Source organism: Grammomys surdaster, unplaced genomic scaffold (genome assembly GCF_004785775.1).
Source record: "Grammomys surdaster isolate TR1022 unplaced genomic scaffold, NIH_TR_1.0 344, whole genome shotgun sequence".
Classification (NCBI taxonomy): domain Eukaryota; kingdom Metazoa; phylum Chordata; class Mammalia; order Rodentia; family Muridae; genus Grammomys; species Grammomys surdaster.
The window spans coordinates 152,296-172,833 of record NW_021604763.1 but is presented as its reverse complement, the minus strand read 5'-3'; the positions used below and the strand labels follow the sequence as shown (position 1 = coordinate 172,833).

General features: G+C 45.5%; 1 protein-coding gene across 1 annotated transcript in view; it reads left to right on the top strand.

The window, feature by feature from the left end:
• Positions 1–9,957: 9,957 nt before the first annotated feature.
• The window catches only part of B4galt1 (beta-1,4-galactosyltransferase 1), a 49,885-nt gene continuing 39,304 nt past the window's right edge, over positions 9,958–20,538 (top strand). The window contains exon 1 of the mRNA XM_028779132.1: positions 9,958–10,570. Coding sequence (XP_028634965.1) covers positions 10,156–10,570 — 415 coding nt within the window. The 5' untranslated portion in view covers positions 9,958–10,155. The remainder of the gene's footprint in view (positions 10,571–20,538) is intronic.

Sequence of the window (20,538 nt, the reverse complement as noted above, 5' to 3'; positions counted from 1 at the left end):
CAGTCCATAATTCCAGAAAAGACTATATGAAACAGAAAAACACCTGGCTAATGCACAGACTTATGAGAAATACTTAATACTACTGTTTTGAGAAACTCACTTTTGGAGTGAGATGCAGTGGAACACACCTCTTATGTCAGACAGAGGCAGGAGGATCTTTGGGTATGAGACCAGTCTGATAGAGAAGGAGTTCTAGGACAGCCAGGGCCATGCAGAGAAACTCTGTCTTGGAAAACCAAAGGAAAAGAAAGAGAAAGAGGAAGAAAGAAAGAAAGATAAAAGAAAGAAGAAAGAATCAAACTCATTTTTGAGCCATGTATGGTGGCAGCATTTGTAGGTTAAGACAGGAAGATCAAGAGTTTTGAGGCCAGTCTGGGCCTCAAATAAAGACTTCAAAACCAATGGTTCTGGGGGTGGAGATCATTTGGGTCAGAGTTTTTCTATGGTTTTGTTTTACATAGCGATAAATCAAAGGTTGGTAAATTTTTTTTTTTTGTTTCTGTGAAAGATGAGATAATGCAATAGTATCTTTGGCTTTATAGGCATGTGGTCTCTGTTACAACCCCCTAATTGAAAGTCCCCGTCGACAAATACAAACAGAAGTACACAGCTGAGCTCTAATGCATTATCATGTACAAAAACAGGCGGTGGAGGTTCAGTGCGTGGGGCCTGGTTTCCAAAGCCCGCCAGTAGAAAATGGACACAGAAACTGCAGCTGAGAAGGGAAGCTTCCATAATCGAAACCTAAAGCATGGCATTTGACCTTGGGATTGGGAAGTCTGCAGAGTTCTGAAGAGTAGTGAGGTCTGATTGATCAAATTCCAGAGATCAAACTGTTACTAGCGGTTATTCGCCTAAATTACACATTGATATCATGCCTTAGCCAGAGAGTTTGTGGACTGAATTAATGGCCTGAAGTCATAGGGATTTCTAAGTACAATATTCCAAGTTCCAACTGATTCCTTTTAGTGGCCCACAGAAAAGTACAGCAGTGAGACCAGGCTGCTCTCTACCCAAGCTTACTACGTATTGTATAGACCAGTGGGGATTGTTGTTTGTCTTGTTTGGTTTTGGCTATGCGTTGTTCCAGGAGAGTCCATTTTACAAGCAGTTTTCTCCTCGTTTTGAGGGAAAAGGTTGACTATGGTCACTCAAGTGGTCCTAGAAATTGCTCTATCTGCCAGGTACTACCCATCCAGAATGAACTGATTAGTGACTTATTTCTGGGACCGGAAAGGGGGCCACTTTATACATTTATTGAGACATATGGCCTATTAAAATTGTACTGGGTAAACTAGACTCAAGAACTTATGGGGCACACACGATCAAAGAAAGGGTTTAATAGCTCCCTTTTCTTGACTCCACAAAGTAGTGGGCCCCCAGCAGCACAGGGGCATGGTCCTGTGCTGGCCTGTCACCTGATATCTGGTGTATATGTCAAGGACTGAGGACTCACAGACTCAGCTCCATCTCCTACTGTTGAACAGCCTACTGAATGATGTTTCTGCTGGTCTGCCTCTTCCTCTGTCTGGACCTTGATCTGACCTGCTGTTTCCTGTTCTGGACTCAGCTTCCATCCAGCTTTCACTCGGAAGCTGAACTCTGCAGCTGCAGCAGCCATTTCTCCCAGCCCTGGCCAGGCTCATTACCTTATTAATACCAACTCCCGTTCAACCCACTTCTAACCTCTTGACCGACCGTCTACAGCCTCTTTTGGCATATATGTATAGAGTTATATGGATATATCTGCTGTGTGGTTAAGAGAGGTAACATTCATGACTAAAATTAGGATAAAAGAACTTACATTAGTCTTGGCCAGGTGACTTTAGGTGGATTTTATGACAACTTATTGTCATCTAAACTTCTAAACTTTGTAAATCTCCTCATTCAGTAACTTCGACATTGTGCAAGACACAAAAACATGTTCGTCTGTGTTTTTAGCTTATTGCACTCATGACAACAGGAAGAAAAAAACTAATAGTTTGGCAAAATTTAGAGGAAGTAAAGAGGGGCGAGCCAGGACAGTCTCTAGAGGTAGGGGGTGAAAAGTAACTTAAAATTTAGGGCAGAGTAGGGTGTGGCAGCAATCTCTAGGGAGGCTGAGGCAGGAGGATCAAGAATTTATATACACAGTTAATGAAAAAAGAGACCATGAATTTGAAAGAGAGTGGGGAGGGGTATATGAGAGGGTTTGGAGGGAGGAAATAGAAGGGAAAAATGTAATAAAATTACAGTCTCAAAGACTAAAAGAAAGACTGGCCTACAGAGAGAGTTCCAGGATGGCCAGGGATGGAGAAACCCTGTCTTGAAAACAAACAAAGAAAAATCTATTTGGATAGATTGAATTATATTTTTATGTTACATATACATCATTATAAATTTATATTAAGATTTATCTCTCGGTTTGTTGAAAAGAGGGGATGATATAATTGATCTCACTGGACATGGTATATTTAAAAACAAAAAGAAAAAGAATCCATAGATAGCCCAAGCTAATAACAAGACCCTGTCTCCAAAAGCCAAAAGAGAATTTTGTTTAAAAAAAAAAAGTTAACTCTCGGTCTTAGCGCCATCTTCCTTGAGACTCCTGCGCCATGAGAGCGAAGTGGCGGAAGAAGAGAATGCGCAGGCTGAAGCGCAAGAGAAGAAAGATGAGGCAGAGGTCCAAGTAGAACCCCAGCTTGTGCACCCACGAAGCCCGCGGGAGCAGAAGTGAGGGATGCCGAAGGCTCGGGACACCGGGGACAAGCTGTTGGGACTGTATGCTGCTGTCGGTACTAAGTCTCTGTAGACCTGGAATGTCAACCTCGTCGAGATCACCTAGGAAAATGACTGCCTTTCTTACAACTAAAGCCAGTCCCGCTGGCCCTCTGCCCCGGACCTCTGGCATTCTGGACTAGTTCTGTTCTCTTGTGGCCAAGTGTAACTCGTGTACAATAAACCCTCTTGCTGTCAGCTGAAGAATCAAAAAAAAAAAAAAGTTAAAGATTAATTTGTTGATTTTATACATAGGGTTTTACCTGCATGTGTGCACCAGGTGCATGCATTGTACCTTTGAAGTTCAGAAGAGGACATCAGGTTTCCTGGAATCGAAGTTATAGATGGTTGTAAACCATCACGTTGGTGCTGGGAATTGAACATGGGTCCTCTGCAAGCACAAGTGCACTGAACCACTGATCCATTTCTCCACCCCTCCCCACACTCTCACCTCACCCCTGCTCCACTCCCTACCCCACTCCCCCCAAAAAAGAATCTCAAGGGAGGCTGGGATTGTGTCTCAGTTGATACAGTACTTGCCTTGCTTGCATAATGCCCTGGTTCAGTCCCCAGCACTACATAAATCCCAGCATGGTGGGATTTGGACAGATGGCATTGTGGTTAAGAGCCCTTGCTGCTTGCTGTTCCAGAGAATCCAACTGCAGCTCCTGGTACTTATGTCAGAAGGTGTAGTGTGCAGTTTCTACTACTCCACTTTAAACTTCGGGTAGACAGCGCTTCCAACCCTCTCCCTGGTTCCCTTAGATCTGCGGATAAAAGACACACACATTAGCTCATTTTTAATATGCTTTTTAGCTCAATGGCCAGGCTTTTTTAAAGTCTTCCGTGGCTAACATGCCTTTACCTTTTCTCTCAGCTCAGCACCTATAAATCTGTCCTCAGCTTAGTTGCTCAGTTACCTTTAGTCCTAGCTCAACACTGTAAATCTACCCTCAACTTAGTTGCCAGGTTACCTTCTCCTTGCTCAGGACCCTAACTCTGCCCTCACATTAGTTGTCTTTCTAATCTCCCATCTGCTACCCCAGGCCCAGTCGGGGAAGTGGCCAATGGTCACTCCACCTGAGATCTCACATAGCTAGTTGACGCTCTCTCCCTCTGAAGCATGGTCAATTTCTTTCCTTCCTTGCATCTCCTAGCTTGCCTACAGGAACCCGGAAGTCCCGCCTCTTCTGCCCAGCCATTGGCCGCTAGCATCTTTATTGATCGATTAAGAACCAATTGGGGAACAAGACCTTCAGCGTTCACAGTCGAAGTATCAGAACCACTCCTTACAAGAAGGTTTACAATCACGAATAAAACACCCTCTTTTGACGTCCTCAGGGAGCTGCACACATGTAGTGTACGTACAGAGTCACAGACAAATACACAGACATAAAGATAAAAATAAACCTTAAGCAAACCATCAGTTGTAGTGATGCACGCCTGTAACCTCAGCACTTGGGAGGGAGAAGCAAGAGGAGATAAGAAGTTCCAGGCCATCCTTAGCTATCTAGCAAGTTCCAGGCCAGCATTGGATACTTGAAGATTTTATAAAAATTAAACAAACTGAAAGATACATAAACAAAAACCTTAAGTGTTTTGTAATTTAGCTCTCTGATTCACAACCTAGCCTAAAAGAACAATTTCTCTTGGGATTTGAGGCTTTAGTTTTTTATCTAATGAGGGAACTGCAATAAAACCCATAGAAAATCAGATACCCTACACACACACACACACACACACACACACACACGAGAGAGAGAGAGAGAGAGAGAGAGAGAGAGAGAGAGAGAGAGAGAGAGAGACAGACTAAACAAAGATGGTTCCAAGTGAAAAGATGACATTGGGCACCTATAAATCATCATCAACAGGTTGCTGGATGAACATGGACTATTTCTTAGGAAAAAAGAGGAATCACTCAAAGGAGTAGCTGCTTTCTGAGCCAAGCGTGCAGCCACGAGCAGAAAGGGCAGAGGTAAGAGCCACAGAAAAACAGAATCTCTGCCTCTGGAACAGAGCCCAGGGAATTGTCCAAAGGAACACGATTGGTTTTCAGATTTACTAATGCATGTTATGTGCTTCTAAATAACTTCTTTCTAAATGAGAGTTTCGACCATGGTTTGCCTAGTGTCAGTTTTCCCATTATATGCTGGATGTGGGGGAAAGATAGGTTACAGAAGAGTCCAAATATAAATGCAAATATTATTGTGAACTGCTTGAGAGTAAGTTTGATATGATCCATATTACCCCCAAATCCTTTTTAAGAAATTAAAATTTTTTACAATTTCAGATTTGTGTATAATGGATTTTGGTCATTTCCATGTCTCTTTGCCCTCTCATGCCCCTCCCACTCCCACAGACCCTCCCCCTAAGTTCCCTTCTACTTCCCTATTTTCCTGTCTTTGTTGTTTTATGACTGCTGAGCTTAATTAATGGGCATGGGTGTGTGTTGGTTCTTGGAGCATAGGCACCTTACTAGTGCCTATAGCAATGAAGAAAATGTATCCCACCATTACCCCCAAATCTTTAATATAACCTCAACATAATAATATAGTGATATGTCATATATTATGTATTAATTATAAATATATAAAATCATGAAATTAACATTGATATGATTATCAATTCTTCCCTTAGTCCCACTCAGTTTCACTATGGATATCAATACTATCCTTGAGCAGAGAATTCACTCATGTCATGTGGTACACTTAGTTGTCATTCCTTATTTTTCTTCAGTTACAATGGGAAATAGTTTTCCAGAGTTTCTTCTCTATTATGAGATTGACATTTTGGAAGACAATGGGAAGTGGCCATTTCATAAAATATCTATCATTTGGATTGCTCTGTTTCCCTTGGAAATTATTGGTATTTCATGGAGCAGTACTTTGAAACAATCTGTGTCCTTTACCAGACTTCCACGTGCTTGTTCCTGTAACTATGGGCTCACGATTTCCATTCTTCAGCTGATCATAAGCTCTCTGTCAACCTTTAACTTGATGTGTATCTTGTACTGTACTCTTTGAATTTTGAACTAACTTCTGAATCTTTTTACATATCTTCATCTTTAATTTGATATGATTCATCTTCCTTTTCTGGCTTAAGAGTTTTCAGTCTTATCTTGCAATTGTTCTAGCCTTTCAGAGTTAGGCTTGTCTCCTAAACACACCTGGTCCTTTTATTGGAGGGTTTCAGGTGACTAAATGTACTCATCACTTTGGTTAAATTTCTGCTTCCAGACACTCCCCTCTTTTGTTTGTTTGTTTGTTTTTTGTTTTTCTTTTCTTTTTTATGTATTCACCATTGCTCTCTTCAGAAGAGGGCATCAGACTCCATTGCAGATGGTTGTGAGTCACCATGTGATGGCTGGGAATTGAACTCAGGACCTCTGGAAGAGCCAGTGCTCTTAACCACTGAGCCATCTCTCCAGTCCTGTTTTCTGTTTTGTTTTTATTTTTTTAGACAGGGTTTTTCTGTGTAGCCCTGAACTCACAGAGATCCTCTTACCTCTTTCTCCTGAATGTTGGAATTCAAGGCATGTGCCATCAATGCCCAGCTATTATAGGTGTTGGCCCCATGCCTGGGTTATTTATTCAGTTCTGAGGATGGAACCTAGGGCTTCAAGGATACTAGATAAGCCCTGTACCTACTGAGCTACATCCCAGCCCTGTATTCATATTCCTTTATTTTATTTTTTTTCTCCAGATAGAGTCTCATATAACCCAGGCTGGCCACAAATCCACTAGTCGATTCAAACTGTTAAACTCTGAATCTTCCTGCCTTCACCTCCTGAGCACGGCAACTACATTTAAATATATTATACACAACTTACAACATTCATTTGCTGATGTCTCTTATCAATTTCATTCTCTATCTTGAACTTAAAGGGATGGCAAGGGCAGCTCACCGGTAGAACCTTTGCTTAGCATGTGTGAGGTTCTGGGCTTCAAACACCAGCGACACAAAAGTAGTATCTCTAAATGGAAAGTCATGAATTCATATCAGTTTCTCTCATTCCAAGAAAGTATTGAAAGATTTGTTTTACTTTTTGCTCTTTGCACTTACCCCCCATTGGCATACAGTTGGAGACTTGAGTAACTTTCCTTATCTACATAAATGGAGCTTCTTTGTAAAACTGTCTACCTGTATTTAACGATATCCTTTCCTCCCTTGGACAATACACCCTGATTTGGATTGCTCTACTTTATAAAAGCTTTTTTTTTTTAACCACATGCTACATACATACCCCCCCCCCACACACACACAGGGTGCTGAGATGCTGCGGGTGCCCCGTTTACTCTGCTTGGGCATTTGCATTGTGTCAGGCTGCTGTCCTCCTTACCCAGCTCAGTCCTCCTCATCCTGGTTGGATTTTGCCAGCCTGTTCTTGCCATCTGGACTATTTACCTTGTTTAACTCTAGTGACTTCTAGACTAAATTCTCAGAAGGGTGTGAAGGGGAAGAGGAAGATGATTTATTTTATAATTCATAGGTTCCTGAACTTGAGGGAGTGTACCCGGAACTTGTTCAGATGATGACATTTTGCACTTGAATGAACTTTGGGGGTGGGGGTGGAGTGAAGGACAGGACTTGGAACCTTATATATATGAAATACTATATATTTTGCATGTGAGAAGAAGCTAAAATAATTTGTAGCTACTGGAAAAACTGGTACATTAAAGATGCCTGTAAAATTCTTGCTCGTCTTACATCCATCAAGATGTCTCTTTCTTTCCTCCTTTCGTTTTAAGTTTAGACTGCCCAGTAACTTTTGTGTTCATTTTGAGACAGGGTCTTCTGTAGCCTAGGCCCAGACAAGAACTTGCTATTTATTTAAGGATGGTCCTCCTGCTTACGCCTCCCAAATTCTGAGATTACAGGTGCATGCCACCATGCCTAAGTTTAAATTACTTTTTTTTCTAATTTTGAGACAGAGTTTTATATATATCTATATATCTATATGCCTATCTTTGACTGACCTCAAGATTCTCCTGTCTTCACCTTTTAAGTGTTGCTAGGATTACGGTGGGCCTGTGTGACCCTGCCTAGCTTTGAAATTTATGCTAATCAAAATAATTCTCTAAGAAGTGATCTTTTGGGGACCAACAAAGTGGCTCAGCAGGTAAATGTGCTTTCCATCCAAACCCAATGATCTGAGTTCAATCCTCAGATCCCACAGTGGAAGAACTGACTTCTGAAAGTTGTACTGTGAACTCCAAACACCTGTGTTATGTTTGAACACACACACACACACACACACACCTACAATCAATCCGAGCACTTGGGAGGTTGAAGTAGAAGGATTGTTATGAGAGTTCAAGGCCAGCTTAGGTTTCATAGAAAGTTTTAAGCTAACCTAGGCTATAGTGTGGGCTCCTGTTGAAAAGAAAGAAAAAAAGAAGGAGAGAGAGAGAGAGAGAGAGAGAGAGAGAGGCTTACAGATATTCCTGGTTGTGATAATGTCAGATTTGTGAGGCTGAGGCAGGAAGATGCCAAGTTTGAGACCATCCTGGGCTATGCAGAGAGACCCTAATCTCAAAACAAAACAAACCACAAGCAGGTTGAACAGAACAGGTTTTGGTGTTGGGGAACTGGAAGAACAACGATCCCTCTCTCTGAGTGGGATGAAAATGGAAGTGAGGTGTAGGGGTTAGGTTACTGTGGGCGGGACTCATTTGGCTCAGATGATACTGGAAGGTGAGGGGTTAGGGAAGAGATGTGGGCTGGAGTCAGAAAGTTTTGGTGTCATCAGCCTATAGATAATGGAGCCACACCTAAGGAACAAGTGTAGACCTAAAAGAGCCACAGGGACCACAGCCTCAGGACCTCATCAACAAACGGAGATGAGGAGGAGCAGTTAGGAAGTCAACTGATAGGAAGTACATTTTGTAGGATTGCAAACAAATGTCACACTACTCAGCCTGTTTTCTCATCAATGAATCGAAGACAGTTAACCCCTATTTCATAGCGTATACTGGTTAACAATAAACTCTCCGAATACAGGAGTAGCTAGAATTAGTTAACATTTCCCATCTAAGGTTCTCACCACATTCAAGGATAAATGGGTCAGAGGCCTCGGGGTCAAGGTTTCAAGTGCTTAAGTCTCCCTGGCATTTCAGCTCCCCCCACTCCCTTCAAATCAACAAAAATCTTTGTTTACTATGTAGTCCGGTCTGGCTCCAAACTCTTCCTGCCTCTGCAACCAGAGTCTGGGATTACAGGTGTGCATGACCGCTCCTAGATTCCAGTACTCTCAGATGGGGACTGTGTTCCAGCGCAGTGTACAACGGGCTGTTCTGTAAGCAGGCTTAGGAATTGATGCAGTTTTCTGCCAGCCCCATCCCCACAAGCATGTGTCTTCTCCATGTGGCATGCACTAGAAGCCCTGTTGCAACTAGAACCAAGTTGGGCGGGCTCCTGAGGTTCCCCAATCCGGCAAACACTAAAGTGTGAGGAAGAGAGTAAAGCAAGTTGGTCACTTCCCTAGTAGAATTCTCAATAAGCCGCTCCTCCTTGTTAGCCCCCTCATAGGCAGACGGACTCAGCTAGGGTTAAGAGAATCTGTGGAACGCCCCAGAGAATCCGTCTGCTGGCCTCGCGGGGCGTCGAAGCCGGTTTCCTAGACGACCTTTCTTCACTCCAGTTTCTCACTACCACAAGGCTACCCACCAGTCCTCTTGGCCTCACTAGCTGCTGTCCCAGTCCCATATCCGAGTCATTAGGTAACCAGGAAGTGGTGAGCAGCTCGCTGAACCAGAAGGCACGGTTTAGAGAGACTTAAGCTCCACGGTGAACTCTAGGAAGAAAAGCCGAGCGCCGCTGGGCATGGGATGCCGCCTCAACCCCAGGCTGCAGTCGGGCTGGAGGAGCGCCACGTTTCGTCCCCAAGTGTCCCGGCGCCCTGCAACCCAACCTCCTGAGGGCCCGCCCCTTAGTGCCTGCCCCCAAGCCCCGCCCTCTCCTAGCTGCCAGAAAAACCCGGCTGAAGGTTCCGCTCTTCAGTTCCCCCCTCCAAGCCTAGTCCCTCAAGCCCCGCCCCTCTCAAAAGACCCGCTTTGCGGCCCCACCCCTTAGACTCCGCCCCGTCAAGTTCCGTAAGAGCCTTCTGAAAACCGGGTTGAGACCCCGCCCCCGGCTGAGCCCCGCCCCCGGCTGAGCCTCGCCCCCGGCCGAGGCCCCGCCCCGTGCTCGTCCGCGCCCGTGGTTCCCCGCTGATCTCTCAGGAGTTCCGCGGCCAGGGGTGTCGGCTTTCCGCCGCAGGCGGCCGGTGCTCGCTAGGTCCTAGCCTCCCCCACCCCGCCCCTCCTCGGATCCTGTGGTCGGGTAGCGCCTGGAGGGCGGCCTGCGGGCGGGCCGTCCTCTCAGCCGTAGCCCACCCCCTCTTAAAGCCGCGGCGGGAAGATGAGGTTTCGTGAGCCGTTCCTGGGCGGCAGCGCCGCGATGCCGGGCGCGACCCTGCAGCGGGCCTGCCGCCTGCTCGTGGCCGTCTGCGCGCTGCACCTCGGCGTCACCCTCGTCTATTACCTCTCCGGCCGCGATCTGAGCCGCCTGCCCCAGTTGGTCGGAGTCTCCTCTCCACTGCAGGGCGGCACGAACGGCGCCGCCGCCAGCAAGCAGCCCCCGGGAGAGCACCGGCCCCGGGGCGCGCGGCCGCCGCCTCCTTTAGGCGTCTCCCCGAAGCCTCGCCCGGGTCCCGACTTCAGCCCTGGTGCAGCTTCTGGCCCCGGCCTGAAGAGCAACTTGACTTCGGTGCCAGTGCCCACCGCCACTGGACTGTTGTCGCTGCCTGCTTGCCCTGAAGAGTCCCCGCTGCTCGGTAAGACTTAGGATCCGAGGACATGGACGCCTCAGATTTCCTCCGTAGGGTTCCCGGGATATTATCCTAAGATCTCTTTCAGGACTGCCAGCCACCAGGTTTTGATCAGAGTGCTTAATCCCCAAGACGGCCTTAATCCTCTTTGGGATGACCCGAAGAGAGGTGGGGCCCTGTTGGGAAGCCCGCAGGCTCTTCTGGCCCCAGCACCAGACAAGGCCCTGGGGACACCCTTGTTCTGGCCCAGGACTCAGGAAGTTTAAAGTTGGGGTCAGTTTAGGGTAGACTGAAAAGGCTGCTCTGCAACCTTCCCTACCTATAGCAACTTCTACCTTTTGAAGACAAGACCGACAGTGAGCAAACCACCTCCTTCCCCACTATCCTCCACTCTGCCTTTGAGCAAGCGACTTGCGACTTAACTTCTCTTTAAGGTTTCTTTCTGTGAAATGGAGATAATAAACCATATCTATTTAGGGAGTTGTTTTGAAGGAGTAAATGAAACATTGTAGCTAAGAGTTTAAATAATGAGGATGAACTTTTAGAAAGTTGCTACAGTTGTGGGATTTTGTCCTTGTTTGTAGGTTCTGAACGTAGGGGCCTTCTGTCTCCCACCCCAAGTTCCTCCTCCTGAAGGTTCCTGTTAACCCAAGTGAGCAGGGCCCTCTCCAGGGGCACTGGAGGGCCAAAATTAACCGGATCAATGGGCCTGCACTTTTCTGGCATTATTTGTGCCCAGCTGGTCTGAACCCTGGCCTTCACCAGGCAGGGGGGAAGTATATGATGAGTTTGTGTTCCTAGCACTAGGGAGACTGGCCCAGGGTAGAGCTTAGACCTGTAGATCAAACCGGTAGGTTGTGCCAGGTTTTAGAGAATGTTACTCAGAGTGAATCCCACCTCCCCACAAACAGGCAGGCTGCATGCCAATAGCTCTGTCTCATTCTGGGAAAGCCTTGGCCGAACAGGCCTTCCTATAGCCTGTTGCTCAATGTCTCCAATAATTACTTCAACATTTTCATATCAAGTTTGGGAGGAACCTCTTGGAATTGGCCAAACACGAGCAGAAAATTGAATTCCTTTGGACTTGGTTGTTAACCAGGGAAACAGGAATAGTCGCATGGAAAGTGAAGTAGAACATTAGTCGTACTGATAAGTGTCTGACTTCAAGCATATTATAGTGTTTCTTCCTATTGTATAAAGTGGACTTGTTTATGCTTACTTCACAGGGTTAGTTTTAGGACTAATTGAGATTGTATACAGAGTAGGCACTCCATGTAAGATAGAAAGTAATCAACAATACAGTTTGAGGATTTGAAGTGGCGATTTCTTAGATATCCATGGAGATGGCACTGAACAACATAGAAGAGGAGGAAGAGACCGAGTACCCAGACTACAGAATGTCTGGGGCTCTTGCTTTTGTTTTTAGATGTTGCCTGAGCATTATGCAGAAAATAGACAAATTAATTAGTAAAGTACCCCAGAGCCAGGGACATAGCTCAGCTGGTGGAATGCTTGTCTAGCATGCCCAAAGCCCAAAGCATGCTCCCAACACCGTAGAAAACTGAGCGTGCATCAGACTCTGTCTCAAAGAGAAAACCAAGTACCCAAGCTTATAGTTGTTTGGAGTATAGAGTTCTTCCTGCTGAAGTATGAGGGACTGTGGTAACTATAGTTCTACTCAGTTTGGTTTGGTAATGTGGGTTGCTAAATTGATCCTGAAATAGGCAGCTCAAGAGGACCTTACTGAGAGATCATTTTAGACTGTGGAGTCAGAGGCCTGGGCCTCTTCTAGCCTGGCTACCTTCATGTGACTTGCATGGGACTGATGTTTAGGCTTCTGCGGAGGCTACAATCGCAGAAACAAGGGTAGAAGGTTTTGTTTTGTTTTCTAAATTGAGCCCTTAGATTTGAATGCTTAGGTGCAGCTTTTGGAGAGCAGTTCTTGGCCAGGAGAAATCTTACGAAAGCTTTAAGTGTATCCAGGACACACACACACACACACACACACACACACTCTCTCTCTCTCTCTCTCTCTCTCTCTCTGTGTGTGTGTGTGTGTGTGTGTGTGAGTGTGTGTGTGTGTAGGATGTCAAACCCATCTGTTCTGCCAGGCAGGTGTCAACCAAAGCTCTTGACCGTGGTTTTGAGGTTGGTGGGAGAAAGCATCCCTGGGGGTTAGCACAGTGGCCTTTTCACTAGTCACAGTTTCTTTCCCTAACTTTCCTCTGCTTTCTGGTGTCCAGCGGTCTCAGCCAGATGCTTGGATCTTTTTTCTGTTGATAACTGGTAACTTAGAGGTGGTAAGGGACCACACGAGGCTGTCAGTAGGTTGCTGTTTAGATCTGTTTTTGGTTTGTTGGGATATTTGAATGGACTTTAACTAGACTGAGGTTGGAATTGTGCTTATGCAACATGTGTGACTGGGGCAGACTGTATTGTTTGCAGTACTAGTGGTGGTGGGGACTCCTCTCTCCTGTGGGGCTTTGTTAATCTTTGGCTGGCTGGCTGTCTTGTCCTTCCCTACCCCATTGTGGGCTACAGGGGTTAGCTATCCTTGCTTGAGAAGTCCTTCTATTTGCCCAGAGAGCTCTAGTTACTTCAGGCTTTTTCTTTAGTCCTGTGACAGGCCTCCAGGTAACTGTCACTGTGTACTCTACTGGCCGTAGCAATGAGCTTTCCCTTCTGGCCCTCTGAATGTTTGCCTGAGATGAGGGGAGGCACAGCCTTGTGGTTCTTTCTCGGAATGTTTATCTTTTTCCAGAAGGTTTTATCTGCTCATATTTGGCAGAGCTCAACAAGATTTGACTGGCTGTGGCACAGGCATTTTGGGTGTGGTGTTGGTGGAAAAGGGGACAGCATATCAGGCTGGGTTGGGGAAGCGGAGCTGGGTGGCTCAGCTGGGGTCTAGAACACACTGCGCAGATCTTTCAAGGAGGCAGTCAATTCTGGGCAACTTAAACCTCAGAGGCATCTTTTGCCCAACTGTGCTTTAAGGAAATATACTTCATTTGTTCAAAGGGAAGATGTGTGTGTGTGTTGCTTTTATTTATTTGTGTATATGTGTGTATTTGTAGACCCACCCATATGCCATGGTGTAAGTGTGGAGTTCAGAGGTTTCAGGGATAGAACTCATGTTGTCAGGCTTGGTGGCAAGCACCTTTACCTGCTGAGCCATCTTGCTGGCCCAGGATTCTTATCTAGAAGCAAACAGCCCTGTTAGAATACTTGTTTATTAGCCAGTTTCCCTGGCTTTTGGGGAGTACTTTTAGCCGAGCCTCTGCCATGGAATGTGACATTGAAGATGAAGTACTCACTACGTCTCTGCTGGGCTCCTGGCTCTCAGGCGTTCCTCTTTATCATACTGCTGTCTTCACCCATATGTGCACATGCAGACACAAGCAGGCTGATTAGAACAGCCTGTACTGTGAGGCTTGGAAGAGGGCTGTCTTGACCTACCCATTCTTGAATGGCTCCTGGGACTCCATCACTCTCTGATTTAGGGTGGAATCTCATCCTGGCTCTTAGAGGAGGCACAGAGAGCCTCACTTGGATACAGATCTTGCAGCTTTGACTTTGGGTAACTAGCCCTTTAAGCCAGGTTGTCTTGCTGCCTTTCTCTGGAGGCAATAATTTATTGATTACACACAGATCCTATTGTCTTTCTCTAACAGTCATATTGGACATACCCTAACCTAACCAGAGCAGAGATGTACATTCCAGGAAAAGCATTACAAGGCCTCAGCTCTTCCCAACTCAGTCAGGTGGCCAGAAATGGAAACCTGAATGCCAAGGTCATTCAGAAATACCCTCCATGACAGTCTGGGTCTTTTTCATGGTGAAACCTGTTCATTTCTCCCAAATAGCATTATAGCAGGAAAAGCGATCCCTTCCTGTTATTTATTCTACACTTGCTAGGGGTGTGGCTCAGTGGTTGCATGTACAAGGCCTTGGGCTTAATCCCAGCACTGGGGAAAAACATCCCATGTTCTGAACAAGTGTGGGAACCACCTGTGGCAGAAGAGCAGGTGGGCATTCCCTGCGATATGGAAAACAGCCGCATGTGGGATTGGCTGTAAGCCATAGCATCCTTGGAGAGGAGTCTGGTTTTGTTGCCTCAGGTTAATGCCCAGAGAGACTAGTTCAGAGGACCAGGAGTTGCCTTGATATATTCCAAAGACTGGAAGAAGATCCTTCTACGATGTGCTTGTGCATCCCTTCCTCTGAAAGGTCTTTCTCGGGTGCCTGGATGATGGCTGTAACGTCATTCATTTACAGTGTACTGTTTGGAGCTAGAGTTATAAAGAAGACAAAATGTCTTCCTTGTAGCAATTTGCAGTTTAGGCAAGAGAGACATAATTATTGTACTAATGTTTCTGAACACCCCACCCTGTGTGTGTGTTCATGTGCATGTTCGTGTGTGTGTCCACGATCACATGTTTCTTTCTCTAATATTCTATCCTACCTTCCTTTCATTCAGAAAGAAACTCAGGCTTGATGTCACAGTTCTTCCATCCTGGTTTTATTTGATTGTGTGAAAATTTTCCTTTTCTTTCCGAAGCCGTACATTAGCTCTACTGGGTAATCCTAACTGGCTGCTTTATAATGATTATAATGAGATATCAACAGCCATCTGCCTGGGTTTTATGGTCTTTGAGTGGCAGCAGGGTAGGGATTTCCAGGCTAATTTAGGGGCTGAGGACGACGGGGCAGTTGATGCCAAGTCGGTTGGAGCTCTCCCACAGATTCTGCCCTGAGACCGTGCAGACTCTGGAAGCACAGTAAGCAGTGGGCTAAGGGTCTCTGTGAAAGTGGCCGAGTTATTTATTATTTTTTTTGTTGAACCTGGTGATTCCTTCATGTTCCGGTTATTTACGGCCTCTGTTCCTTGTTTGTTCCTGCCAAGGGAGACTGAAATTCTGCTTGAATTAATGTCCATTTGGGATTTGCATGGTTTATAGTGTAGTGGTGTGTAATTTTTTTACAAGAAAAAAAATCAGTGTGTGTGTGTGTGTGTGTGTTTGCACGCTCGCTCGCGTGTGTTCTGGTGTGAGTGCGTGCAAGCATGCTGGCCGTGGTACTCTTGTGGAGGTCACAGGACAATTTCAGGCATTAGTAGTCCTTGCCTTGCAGCTTGTTTGAACCAGGGGTTTTTGTCTCCTGCTGCATGCACCCTCTGGTGCCTGTCCCATGAACTGTTCAGAATTCTCCTGTCTTTACCTCCCAATCTTCCTGTAGGAACACTGGGAATATAGACATGGCTTTTACATGGGGATTCAAATTCAGGGTCTCATAATTTTACAGAAAGAACTTTACCCACATCTCCCAAGCTCTAGAGTGGTCTTACGACAGACTTCTTTTTTGGTCCAGGTCCTTCAAGACTCTGGCATTGTGATGGTTTTACATTTGATTCTTCCATACATGATGTGCTCCCTGAGCCAGTGGCCAGATCCTGCAACTGTGGTCGGTTTGAACTTCATGATCTTCATAGAGCTAGCCTTCCTGTTTCTAAACTGGACAAAGTCTACTGATAGCTGACTGTAGCTGTGACTGAAAAGACCTCAGTCGTGAAGCCTTGTCTGGGACTGTGCAGGGTGAGGTGAAGGAGCCATTGCCCTGAGGAGAGCTCTCTAAGGCCTGTTCTGAAAGCTCTCTAGGTTAGAGGCCTGTAGTGGTTTGGCCTGAAGTAGTTCTGGGGGAATGTGGCCTGAAGGGATTGGTCACTAGAAGACAGAGGGGTGAGTCGCATGCTCAGATTCAGGTTCCATGTTTCAACTTGGCCTCAGCCCTCCACTTCCTTATATGAATGAGAGCCAGGGGCTGTATCATTTATTGGCTGTTGTTGAATTCTGTGACAGTGATTTTAAGTATGTTCTGGGTGTATTGTGTAACTATAATGACTTGCCTCATAGGTATCGGAGAAAGGCTATGGGTCTTGTGTTTGCCTTTTTCTTTGTGAGGGTGTTAGTAATCTTAATTTTTGTGGAAAGTAATGTAGGGCAGGAGGGTATAACTTAGTGTAGAACACTTGTAGGAAGTCCTAGGTTTGATGATCTTCAACTCTGAAAATATACAAACAAAAACCACATTCTTTTCACCTAAGATAGACATGCCCTCTTGTTTTCTGCCAGTCTTCCCTTCTTGCATGTTTAAGAAAAGAATACAGCTGATAACTTGTTCCTATTTTATTATATTTTACTTTATTTTACTTGATAATGTCTTGCAAGGTAGCCTAGGCTTTTAACTCCTGCCTCAGGTTGTCCGGGATTAGGACTCCAGTTAATGGTGGCACCATATTCAGTGTACTGGTTAGTTTTTATGTCACTTGACACATACTTGAGTCATTTGGGAAGAGGAAACTGCAAGTGAGAAAATGCTCCCACTAGATTAGCCTGTGAGTAAGCCTGTGATCCATTTCCTTAATGATTGATATATGTAGGCGGGCCCGGTCCACTGTGTGTGTGGGTATACCATCCCTGGACAGGTTGTCCTGGATGCTATAAGAAAGCTGCTGGGCAAGCCATGAGGGAGGAACAAGCCAGTGAGCAGCCTGTCTCCATGGCTTCTGCTTCACTTCCAAGATGAAATCAGCCCTTTCCTCCCCAAGTTGCTTCTGGTCATGGTCTTTATCAAGCTATAGGACTCCTAAGACACCCAGTATGCTGATGTCTTTACAGAAGGGATCGACTGATAGGAACTCATGTAGGTAGCCTGGTGATCATCCTTTTTCGTTTAAGGTTCTGTTACAATCTTGGTCCTGCATCTTTTTTTTTTAAATCACAGTGGTGGGATGGGGATGTAATTCAGTGGAAGGGTGATTGCTAGCAGGTGTGAGGCCCCAGGCTTGATCCCAGCACCTTAGAAAATAATAAAATAAAACTAACCAATAACTCACAAGAGCAGTATTCTCTTCTCAACAGCCTATGTGGTAGCTTTTTATCACTCGTCTGTTAGACACATAGATGTGGTTTTTGTTTTTTCTGGTGGTGTAGTGAGCCTTGTGCACAAAGTTGTACTTTTTTTGTGGTGTCTGTAGAAATTTTTCCAAAAGAGAGAAAAAAAAGAATAAATTCCTTTTCAGAAGCACTAGGTTTCAAGCCTTCTTACAGAGGGTTAAGTGCATTGGGAAATTACAAGTTTGCACTGTGCTGTCAAATGAATATCACTTATGTGGAATGATATGTCTAGAATTCTAATCAAAAGTAGAATAGGTTGAAGAAGTGCAGCCCCAAGCAGATCTTTAGATCTGTCTGAGCAGAGATCTGCTGTAAATAAAGCCCCTTGGAGATGGTGCTTCCTCAGTAACTTCTCTAGTTGTTTCCTTAGCTGCCAAATCCCTGGGTAGATTTATATAGCCTAATATGGCTCCAGAGCTGAGTGGTGGATGCATATTAGTGGGCTAACCCAGTGCTATTGACATCATCGAGATGTGACACAGAGGAGAGGTGGGAAATGATCCAGCAAATCCGATTCTGAAACATACGACATTCTTTTTCTACTACCACATGTTCCTGAGTTCCAGGGAGGGGCTGTGGAGTGAGAATCTTTTCGGTTTCCGGGAATTCTCTTAAGGGAAAAGCCTGGGAGAGCAACAGAGGCTGACTTTCTGTGAGGACTTGGTGGGTTACGTCAATAAAGCCTCAGGCTGCTGTTGCCTGACTGTTCCCAAGGAGTGTATTTTGAAGTTACTCCATTTTGACTGTCATCAGTGGAGCTAGATTCTCTTCTGAGGGAATATTGGGTGTGGAGAATCTGCTGGGGGTCATTTGGCACTGAGTCTTGGGAGCGAGAGCAAGGTTGCAGTGAAGGAAAGGGACAGGATTCTGCCAGACCAGCTTGACTCATGCAATGTCAGGTCAGGCTCCTTCCTGCCTTTCCATATAGGCCTGGAGGGGCCTGGCTGGGGCTTCAGTAAATGCTTGGCCCAATGACAGAGTTCATTCTAAAAATGTCTTTAACATTTTCTTTAAAAATTCCTTCCTGTTTTGCATAATGTCCTTTGCCTTTGACGTCCTGAAACCACAGAGCTACTGTTGGTGTGACAAGACACCAACAGTTTGAAAAAAGAAAAAGAAAAGAAAGAAAGAAAGACAGACAGACAGACTTTTAAGAGAGACTCAGAGAAGCCAACATTTGTGTTAGGCAAGCATGGGGGCGTGGCCTGGAGCCTCTTACATTCAGGTAAACACTGTAAGCAACCTGAGCAGAGGCCCTGCTGGCCAGCATCCTTAGAAAGACCCCAAGGAAGGGGACAGATTGACTCATTTGCTTATACAGCAGATTTTTAATGAGAAGCTATATTATGCAAAGTGCAAGAGGTAGACACAAACAAGGTCCAGCCCGCTGTTGTAGAAGAGTCGCTTCTCCAAGGGTGAATCTTGGCCAGTCAGATCCAGAAACCTTGATGTTCAGAGGCCTAAGGGGTGGAGTGAAATGGGTGGTCTGGACTACGGCCAGCATCATTCCAAGGGCCCCTTACACACACTGATTCTGGCAACCCTGTCTCAGCCTGTCTGAACACTCTCCCGTGTTGTGGTGGGCTAGGGTCTATTGCTGGAAATAGCCCATGATTTCTTCTAGTTGCTGTCACACAGCCAACTCTCCAGCTGTTGCCTCCAGTTACCCATAGGGTAGAAGAGGAGAGGAAGTGAAGGCAGAGGGAAGACGTTGAAAGAGAGGCAGTGCTGCACTTCAGGCTGCTGGGCAGGGCTGGAGGCAGCAGGAGGCTAGGGAACCTCAGCAAGGCAGTGAAGTAGGGAGAGGCTTCTTCTGAGGAGTTTGTCGACACCGTCAGATAGGCATGATGATTGTAGCAGGTGCATGACTGACTGTAAGAAATGGAGCAGGGAGCGTGGAGAGATGGCTCAGCGGTTAGCCGTGCACTGCTCTTCCAGAGGATCCGAGTTTGGTTCACAGCCACCTGTAACTCGAGCTCCTGGGATCTGATGCTCTCCTGACCGCTAAGGGCACTTGCAGACATAGTATACACTCACACAAGACACATGGACTAAAAAAACGAAGCGAGGGATGTCCCTGTTATGCTAGGCTGCTGTGAGATGTGTGAAGGTTGTTACTGTCTCTGGGCCTCAGTGTTCTTACATATAAAATGGGGATAATAATAGAATCTACTTAAGAGGTGAGAGGTTTATGGAGTGGCCATGAAATGGTAAAATGCTGCCTAGCACATGCGAAACTCTGGTTATGTTATTATCTTTGATGGTAGAAATTCTGTATAATCCCTTGAGGATACCTGAAGTCATAAAAATTGTACTGAAACCTATTTGCCCATGACAAACCTTAACTTATAAATCAAGCATAGTAAGAGACAATAGGAGTAAAGATGGAACAATTTTATAATCATTACCAATATGCTATAATACAGGTTATTTAAGAATGGTGAATTGTTTCTAGAATTTTCCATGTGGTATTTTCAGACAGTGGATAGGAGTGGAATGGGATGGGAACTGAAGAACAAGGCAGGATGACTCTGACTCTTACTTTTGATGAATTTCCCTTTGGTCAGGGGCCAGGGATTGAACTGGGAGCCTTGTATATTCTAGACAAGCACTCGATCACTGAGCCACACCCCCAGCTCAGTCTCGTGTGTGCGCACGTGCGTGTGTGCGTGTGTGTGTGTGTGTGTGTGTGTGTGTGTCTCTCTCTCTGTGTGTCCCTGTGTGTGTCTCTGTGTGTATTTCTCTGTGTATTTGTGTCTGTGTATGTTTGTGTGTGTGTTTGTGTTTACATGTGTCTCTATGTGTGTGTCTGTGTGTGTCTGTGTGTGTTTGTGTATGTGTGTGTGTTTGTGTGTATGTGTATCTGTGTGTGTTTGTGTGTGTATCTGTGTGTTTCTGTGTATGTGTGTGTGTGTCTGTGTGTGTTTGTGTATGTGTATCTGTGTGTGTGTTTGTGTGTGTATTTGTGTGTGTTTGTGTATGTGTATCTGTGTGTGTGTGTCTGTATGTATATGTGTATCT